This window comes from Sus scrofa, chromosome 1, assembly GCF_054392235.1.
Source record: "Sus scrofa isolate SSC_HxYL_T2T_F1_AM1 chromosome 1, Sscrofa_HxYL_maternal_Yorkshire_Landrace_v2.0, whole genome shotgun sequence".
In the NCBI taxonomy this organism is placed as follows: domain Eukaryota; kingdom Metazoa; phylum Chordata; class Mammalia; order Artiodactyla; family Suidae; genus Sus; species Sus scrofa.
In genome coordinates this window covers 266,018,801-266,028,537 of record NC_139383.1, presented here as the reverse complement: position 1 = coordinate 266,028,537, position 9,737 = coordinate 266,018,801, and the positions used below count along the sequence as shown (strand labels likewise).

The window sequence follows — 9,737 nt, the reverse complement described above, 5'->3', positions numbered from 1 at the left end:
AAAAACAAAAAAGAACATCGATGTTCCTGTCGTGGCTCAGCAGTTAACGAACCCGACTAGTATCCATGAGGACACTGGTTCTATCCCTGGCCTTTGCTCAGTGGGTTAAGGATCTGGCGTTGCCACGAGCCATGGTATAGGTTGCAGATGTGGCTTGGATCCCACCTTGCTGTGGTGTGGAGTCCAGCAGCTATAGCTCCAATTTGACCCCCAGCCTGGGAACCTCCATGTGTTGCGGGGGCGGCTCTAAAAAAAAAAAAAAAAAAAAAAAGACAAATTAATATCAAGCAATCTGAGAACTCTCAAATTCAGAAGAGGTAAGTTGGAGATATAAATCTTGATCTCCAATATAGATGTTACTAACGCCATGAAATGTAGATGGTCTCAGCAGGGGGAAGAGTGTAGAGACATCTAAGAACAAATCCTTGGGAAGAGACAGGGAGGAGGCAGCAAGAGACTGAGAAGCCAGGTAGCACATTACTGCAGAAGGGAAGCTGAGGAAGTGGCCTGAGGAGACATCAACCCTGTTCAACAGCACTGAAGGTCAAGCGGGCAGAAGAGTGGACCCCAACCTGCTCATCATTAAGCACTTTCAATGACGTGGCAAGCCTGACTGGAGTGCTTTAACAGTGAAGAATGGAAAAGCTTGTATAGAAAATTCTGGGAGTTCCCAAAGTGGCTCAGTGGTTAACAAATCTGACTAGGAACCATGAGGTTGCAGGTTTGATCCCTGGCCTTGCTCAGTGGGTTAAGGATCCAGCGTTGCCATGAGCTGTGGTGCAGGTCGCAGATGTGGCTCAGATCCTGCGTTGCAGTTGGCTGTGACATAGGCCAACGGCTACAGCTCTGATTGGACCCCTAGCCTGGGAACCTCCATATGCCAAGGGCGTGGCCCTAGAAAAGGCAAAAAGACAAAAAAAAAAAGAAAAAAAAATTTGATGATGAATTCTTTAAAAAGGAACCAGAGACAGCCCTGAGATGGACCCATCCTGAGTCATATAAAAAATTATGTAATTTTTTAAAAGGCCACCTAATTCTCTCAGAGTTTCAGAGCAATGTTCTCTTTTGATTGTTTCTACCAACCAGAAATTATCTTGCGGCCAAAGACTTCTGGCTTACAAGTGGGGTGGTGTGGGGATTTAATTCTTCTTCTTTTTTTTTTTTTTTTTTTTCTTTTGTTGTTGTTGTTGCTATTTCTTGGGCCGCTCCCACGGCATATGGAGGTTCCCAGGCTAGGGGTCCAATCGGAGCTGTAGCCACTGGCCTACGCCAGAGCCACAGCAATGCGGGATCCGAGCCGCGTCTGCAACCTACACCACAGCTCACGGCAACGCCGGATCGTTAACCCACTGAGCAAGGGCAGGGACCGAACCCACAACCTCATGGTTCCTAGTCGGATTCGTTAACCACTGCGCCACGACGGGAACTCCGGATTTAATTCTTAAGTGTTAGTGTGAAGTTAGTATAGGTGCTACACAGAGCATTTAGCCCACCAGGAAGGAAGTATGCTTGATAACCTGCCCAAGGCTGCCTAGGACAGGGTGCTCTAGAGAAAAAGCAAACTTCTCATTTACTAGTTGCTTACCCCGTTTTTCAAAACAGCTGTTGGGTGAAATCACAAGTGATTCCTTCCCGCTGAGATGCATACCATGAGCATTTTTTAAATATGCATGAGAATATGCATGTGACACATGTATGAATTTCCTCAGTGACATGCTGCAGAAGAACATCTGGGTCAAAGCTCACTGTGCATCATGAGAAAGGATGAAACTGGGGAAAAAAATGCATGACAGAGTTCTTACTTTTTTAAAAGTACTTTTATCAGTACAGCATTGGTACATCAAGTAGTAACATGTAACAAGTTCTTGAATTCTATTATCTAGTAATTTTGATTAAGAAAAACTAAAAGCAGCCCAAACAATTATACTAGTACCCATTGTTCTAACCCTCAGCCAGAAAAGACTATTTTAAGGCTGGCTGCTGCTTCACATAGGTTACAAATAACTATTTACTACTTTTTCATAGATAAAAGCCCCTGACCTTCAAGAAAGATTTAGGGGAAAAAAAAATTTTAATCCCTTTCTTTCTTAAGAAAATTGTTTTTTTTTTAAAACTATATCTAAGAAAGAAAAAGTCAGTATTGATGTGTATGCTGCTTGAGCGAAAAGGCATATGAAAACACACAACGTATACACATTAAATTTCTAAAAAGTATGAAGTAAGTAGATAAATCTTTGGATGAGCTCTAAGTGTGTACAAAGAAGCTAGATTTGCTATTCTGCAAAAAGTGAAAGTACCTACGATATAATGTACAGAAATAATTTAATGCCTTTTCATAAGAACATAACTCAAGCCTTGCAAAAGCCTCATATTCCATGAAGGCATCCAAAATGCCAATTCACAGAACAGGCTCTTCCCTTCTTCCCCTATCCGTTTATGCGGTAGTTTTCGTGGATTTCTGGCCGGATGTCACAGACAAAGGCCAAAAGGTTATCCAGGACCTCATCCCTGTTCTGCCGGAAGTAGGTCTGGAGGATGGTCATCTTCTCCTGGGTGTCCTTCTCCACTTCAGTGCTGCAGCTGCCGTGGGATCCCAGAGCCTGCAGTTGGGGTGCAATGACAGGGGACGTCAGGACATGCTCCAGACTATCTGGCCAGCAATAGCATTTAATAAGCAACTTTCTTACTTTGGAGGAAACCTGGTCTCATCATGAATGTAAATAATCAGCAAAGGGCAATGTAACGTGTAACATCTAACATCCTGACTGAAGACCATGTGAAAAGTCAGCGTTCCCACAGTTAATGGGAGCATAAGTTGACACAATCATTTCGTGGCAGATCTTTCATCATCTACACTGCACAGCATTTCCACTGCTAGGAATTATCCTGGAAAGGGAGACACATCTCTCTGAAATCTAATGAGCAGCCTTAACCAGAGGCTAGAATGAACCCAAAGACCCAACAACTGAGGCCTTGGGGTTAATATTGTCTCCTTGCGCGGTTTTTAAAGGAGGAGATAAGATGGTGTTTTATGAGACTGATGCACTGCTGGCTGCCCTGAGAGGGCAGATGGATATATAGTGTTTTTAAAAAAAAGCCCTTAAGAGATAATAAACACAGGGGGATATAATCTAAGAGGAATATATAGTTTCACCTTTACTAGTTAATGTTTTAACTCAAGTTCAGCGATGGATTCGTGAGTATGATAAATACATGACACCTATTCTTTCAAACAGAAATATTCTAGAATATACAAGGAACTGTTACCAGTGAATACCTTTGAGGAAGACTGTGGGTCTGGGTGAGAAGGAAACTATCCTCTGGTTGCCCTGTTTTACTGCTTGAACTTTTTAGTGCATGGCTGTCTAACCCCTTCAGTTTTCATTTGCAATGTAACAAGCACTGGTGGATAAATTTTCTCTTACTGTCTGTGGTCTTCTCATTGTTAATTGCCACTACTTTATCAGAACATGAACTGTCTGGTCCTTAAAGCATCACTTTTTTGTCGGACCCTTTTCATCACCTAACCTGCTGCTGCCTCATTACATATATTAACAACTATATCCCTTCATATTTGTGTGACACATTTGTTTACACAGCATCCTCTTGTGTGAGCTGTTACCTACTTCTCTATGGCCTATGAGGAGGCGATCACTCCCCTTTCCACAGAAGAGGAAACCAGGGGTCAAAAAGTTCCATGTGAACAGCAAAGATTCAAACCTAGGGCTCTTCATACTATCACTGTTCATATTATAGAAAAATACTCCAGAGCGTTTCCTAATGGTCGGCTCAGTTGCTCATTCAAATTATTAAAAGTCCTTAAGTCCTACTCAGTAGGGGTAAGGGAAAGAGCCCACTACCTTCTTTCTATGGATAGGTAAACCATATGCCAAGCCCTCAAAAGTGAAGAGGTTACAGCGGAACACCGCTAGAAAAACGGAGAGCTCACGCTTACAGTGCAACACGGAGACTGTCTCTCTAGGCAACTGCAGCATCGATGCAAACATGAGACAAGATGGCTGCCCTGTTGAGAGTATTTCTACACTATCTCACGGGCAGTCTGACTATTTACAGCACCAATCTGCCCCCCGTTCACGAGTCAGAGGCCCATTTTACATTCGAATAGCACTGTCACTGCCTAGTGCAAACATGAATGAAACTTTTGCTGCTTACTGTCTAAAAGGAGGCATGAGCCTTTACCCTATGGCCTTGAACCTGGGAAGGTGTGTGCCTAGAACTAGCGGGGGCCACGTACAGAACTTGAGAATGAAGCCCAGAAAGCTAAAAGGCAGTTTGAGCTGTTTTCTGTTACCTGTATCCAAGAATCCTAAAAGAGTGTCTTTACAAAGTCTCCTTCATCCGGTCCCTTTTCCAGAACTTTTCCTACTTCCTCTGTACTTTCTGTGATCTGTTTTTATACTATTATTAGATGCATCTTATGCACTGAGGTCTAGCCTATACGACTGGTAAGTGACTGACTATACTATGCTGAAGTGGGGCTCCCCGTGATTTATGTTCATGACGACAGCCCTCTTGTCAGTTTACATGACTTACGTCTTGTTACTGAGTGTTCCTGACCGCCAGACCGTAAGCTAAGCTCCTTGAGGACCATGTCTACTTCTGTTCACAGCGGATCCCCTAGCATCTGGCACAGGACCCAGCACACATCAACTGTTCAACAGATATCTAATATCTACTTTAATATATATTACTTATCTATATCTATAAATTATATTTAATATCTAAGAATATCTATTAAGAATTTAATAATGTAACTGAATGAGTGAAGACTAGGATTGAATGTTAGTTTAGAACTAATCACCCTAAGAGATTCTGCCTAATCATTCAATAGTAAAATTTTCAAGTTTCTACCAGAACCAGAATCACTGAGCAATGCTGGGCCTAAGGGGAATGGGAGGAGAAGGAAGCCTAAGGAAAGTAAGGCAGTAAGGCAAATGAACTGGGCCCACCGCAGCCTCCTTGGCCTTGAACTCCTTCTCCCTCTGCAGGCGGTACTGTTCGATTTCAGCCTGGGCTTCTTCTTTGGCCTGCTTCAGCCTTCGGTTCTTTCCTGTTTTCAAAGGCAAGAGCTATATCAGGAAGTGGTTGAGAGACAAGCAGAAGAGGAAGCAGAGACTGAGATGGTAAATTCTAACAATAAAACCATGAAAGAAGTTTTAAGATACAGTCTCAAGAGACATGCATGGGAAAAAGGGAGGGAGGGAATTCAAAGCTAACAATAAACAGTATAGGTTCCTGCCTCCTGTACTTAACTAAGCTGTGACTGGATAAAAAGGGTGGCCTTCTCTAAGTGCAGACCATAAAAATGATGGGGGGAAAAAAGTTTGGAATGTGTCAGAATATTCTCTCAATCTCAACTACTAAGACCAACATAAAATGGGTGATATCAGCCATCTGGGGAATTCTTCCTGAGAAGTAAACACCCAAGTATGCTGCTGATTACAATTGGAACTCGGCTCAGAAGCCTAGCAAGGAGGCTAATATGCTCCCAAGGGACATCAACCTAAACTGTAACTAATGAAACAGATGATGTAATATCAGAAACTAAAAGCCATGCCTGTGCACAAGGAAATAAGTAATCAAAGTGATCCTGGGAAGGAATCCGCAATGGGGAGCACTGGACAGTAAGACTGCACAAGCATCTAAGAAGTGAGGAGATACAGGGGATCTAGTTTCTAGAAGAGCATAGTTTAAGACAGAGCAAGGAAAATTCCCCAGGTTCCATCTGTGCCTGTATGAAAACAGACCACAAGATCAACCAAAGAGTTTCTCCATTCAAATTCTCCAAGACCCAAAAAGCAGGTCCTAGACAATCTGAGCATTTGTTTACTTCAGAGTAAAAGACATCCTGCATCTAAACGCAAGCTGTGTTGTAATTCATTGTAAATGAAGGCCCAAATCCCACTCAGCCCATGTAGATGAATGGAATTAAATTTAACCTTCCACCTCCTGCTAACAACAGGATTTTGGACTGGTGATGAACCCATGACATCAATACTCCATGAGGCTGGCCTCAAACAATCAACAGGTGCCTAAGCACCCTCAAGGACTATTTCCGCATGGATATATTTACTCCAGTACTATTTAGGGCCTACTTCTGTCTGCTCAAGCTGAGCTCTATCCCCATGTCCCACACGCTGTCCTTGTCATCAGCTATTCAGTCAAAGCCATATTCCAAAGCCCAGGTTCTTTTCCAGACCAATGAATAACATGGCCCGAACATTATGCAGTAGCTTCACATAATTTCACGATATCATTGTTGGGATCACTACCAATTCCTATGTCTCCCTTAATTATTTACTTAAGGCAAACCATTCTCTACCTGTCAGCAAATAACTTCGAAGTTCAGGGTTTTTTTGACTATGCTTGCAGCACATGAAGTTCCGGTGTCAGGGATCAAACCCTCGCCAGTGACCCGTGCCACAGCAGTCGCAATGGACCCTTTAACCACTAGGCCACCAAGGAACTTCTTCAAAGTTCAATTTTGATCAGCTTCTCTGAAAACCAAAAATAAATATTTGAACAGGAAATCATTTAAGTCTTGTTTTGTGGGCCTTACATGTGGAGGCCAGCATGTTGTTTCACGCCAATGAACCAAACTACGTGAGTTTTTTTTTTTTTTTTAAGTGTTATGGTCTAGACAAGGATTTCATGAAAAATTGGGATTGCATCATTTTACCACAGCATGCTCTGCCTCTTCTTGACTCCTAACTGGGCAAGTCAACCATGATTACAGATCAAGAAAGGCAATAACTTTTTAAAATTGTAGGTTTTCTCAATACCTCTGTTCCTAACTACTGCAAATTCTGAGATCTATATTAACCAACAAACTCACTTCTTTAAAACAAGTTCTTTCAGTCAAAGTGTAATAGCTACCTGAGATATACAAGCCCCAGCACCAGGCCTGATGGGATAAAGGAAGGTGTTTTTGTTTGTTTTTTGTCTTTCTGCCATTTCTTGGGCCGCTCCCGCGGCACATGGAGGCTCCCAGGCTAGGGGGGTCGAATCGGAGCTGTAGCCACCGGCCTACGCCAGAGCCACAGCAACGAGGGATCCAAGCTGCATCTGCAACCCACACCACAGCTCACGGCAACACCAGATCCTCAACCCTCTGAGCAAGGCCAGGGATGGAACCCACACCTCATGGTTCCTAGTAGGACTCGCCAACCACTGCGCCATGACAGGAACTCCAAGGAAGGTCTAAAACATGACCCCTACCTCCAAGGCTCTCAGAATCACTCTTACCACACGCCAAGTATTTGTTCCTGAACTTCCCCAAATATTCTCACATGCTTCCCAACAGATACAACTTCTGCTGCTGCTGAACCATCACAGGACAAACTCTGAGAAGTCATTCTGGAAATACTGCATCAAGGGCATGATCAGAAATACTCCATTAGGAACGAAGAACTTTCTAGTCACCAGGGCAAGAATAGAAGGCCTGTTCCCATTTCCAACTCCCTCAAAGAAAGCTTTTCCAAAAAAATGGAGAGTACCACACAACCCCTAACTGAGAAAGTACAAGAGTCATGCTTGAAATCTACTGGAGTATGTGATAAGAATATAAGTATTGTATGCAAAAAACCCCAAGAAATTACTAAGAGTAATAGTTTTTGGTATTGTACCCCAGCTACGGTCATACTATTTGTTTCTGAGTCTCATTTTTCCCATCTGTAAAACAGGAATAAAAACATCTATCTCACCAGATGGGAAACTGAATATAGATAGTTAAATTAGACACGGTCCTTCTCCTCCAGGAGCTTAGTCTAGGGACTGAGCCATATAAACAAACAGGCTATTGCACTGTAATGAGAGAAGTAGGCACTTGGGAGAGGACTCCTAGCCTAGTCTGAGAGGAGAAGACCAAGTGAGAGAAGGCTTCCTGGAAAAACTACTGCCTAAATTTTGAGATCTCAAAGAAGATGAAGGGTTACAGGATAAAGAGAGTAAACTAGGGAAAGGCTCTTCCAATCAGAGGCACCAGCTCTGCAGAGGCTTGCAGGTGACACCCACCAAGGTGCCTTTGAGGAATCACTAAGTCTGGCGACAGTACCTAGAAGTGAGAAGAAAGCCAGAGCCTGATCCAAAAGCACCTCCTACACCCTCTTTAAGGAATTTAGGCTTTATTCTGCAGGCACTAAAGGTGTGTCTGACTGTAGGAGAGGTGGGGAAGTCATATTTGCATTTGAGAGGTACGACTCTGACTGCAGAGAGGAAAAGACGGGAGGAGAGCAGGAAGCCGCCCACGAACCAATCCAGATTCAATCCACCTGTTAAGTACTATGGCAACCTCCTATTTCTCAACGCTGGCCCGCCTCTCACCTGAAATTAATCTACCCAATATTTGCTTCCTTCACTGGGGCTTTGAACACCGCCATAATGGAGACCACAGACATACAGGGTACTGCGTTTGGCACATATTAACAGCTTTGAAAAATACAAATAAAAACGGAATTAACAAACTAGGCTGCTACGGGGACCTCAGAGAACTTGGCGTCCTGGACGACGATGCTGGCTATCAGAATGCAGGAAAAGTGAACAAATAAACCCTGGCGACTTGGCTAAACATGGCGAATGAGGGAGGGTCTGAAACATGGCAAAGGACCGTGTGTTTCCAGATCGAGGATCAGTGTAGACGGTGGCTCCTTTCACTGAGAGCGAGGATCGCCAAAGGCCAAGTGGGAAGGGAAAAGACCATTTGAGTTCCGTTTGGAGATCCCGTTCCACACGCCTCCCAGACCCCAAGAAGGGTGTCCACCTACTATTGTGTCCCCGCCATATCTACCACCAAACGCCGCAACTTCCAGGAGACTGACAAGCCTTCCAGAGCCTAGGAGCCGGAAAACTGCGACTCACACAAGCTTCAGTGACTGTAACCACCACCCCTCCCCCGGCCTCGGCCTGGTCGCAGTCTTTCGGGCCTCACCCACCTACCGCCCCCCGCGGCCTGGCCGCAGTCCTTGGACTAGCGCTGGCCCCTACATCCCGAAACTCACGCTTGCGGGCCTCGGACACCTTCTCCGCGGCTCGCTTCTCGGCCTGGAGCAGCTGCTGGATGCCCTGCGACTGACTAGCCATGGCGGCAGCAACTCCGAGGTGTCCAGGAGCGGCCTAAATCGGCTGACTGGCCCTCTCCGCTCAACTGACCCGCCGCCCCAGGTCTGCGCAAGCGCAAGCGCCCCGCCCACCATCACGTGACCTCCGCAAACGCGGCGTCAGCTGACTGCACTCGGCGTCTTATGACTCTGAGGGGATGGGGCCGAGACCGATGGGAGGAGGGTGAGCGGAGCGCCTTGACTGCGCTCGCGCAGGATTTTGTTTCATACTCTTGTTTCACAGCCCAAGGCCTTTTCAGTTCCTGTCTTTTGTGTAGTTTGGTGCTTGTGGCAGCTGTGCCAGGTAGTTATTGCGGTAATCTTTGACTTTACAGTACGCTCACATTCAGATCCAGAGAAAAGGGACTGAATCAAATCTCTTCACCTATTCTCCACACCACTTTATTCCCTCCCATTCTGGAATTTTCCTTGACAGTCAAAATATATTAGGAAGCGGGTTAAAGTTCTTGCCAGGCTCTTAGAGGCAATTGAGTTGGGAATACGGAGAGTTGGGGGTCCAGTCTGCCACTAATCTGTGTGGTTTGAGGAAGGTTGCTTTCCTTCTCTGAACCCAGGCTCAGGATAGGATTAGTGTTTTTGATAAATGTTTGCTCAGTGCCC

At 44.8% G+C, this 9,737-nt stretch overlaps 1 protein-coding gene across 2 annotated transcripts; it reads right to left on the bottom strand.

Moving 5' to 3' along the window:
• Nucleotides 1–1,798: 1,798 nt before the first annotated feature.
• ATP6V1G1 (ATPase H+ transporting V1 subunit G1) lies at nt 1,799–9,217 on the bottom strand. 2 transcript variants are annotated; one of them, NM_001190194.1, is given in 3 exon segments: nt 1,799–2,600; nt 4,971–5,071; nt 9,018–9,188. In NM_001190194.1, coding segments are annotated over 3 exon segments (357 nt in total). In that variant the 5' UTR covers nt 9,100–9,188; the 3' UTR covers nt 1,799–2,426.
• Nucleotides 9,218–9,737: the final 520 nt, after the last annotated feature.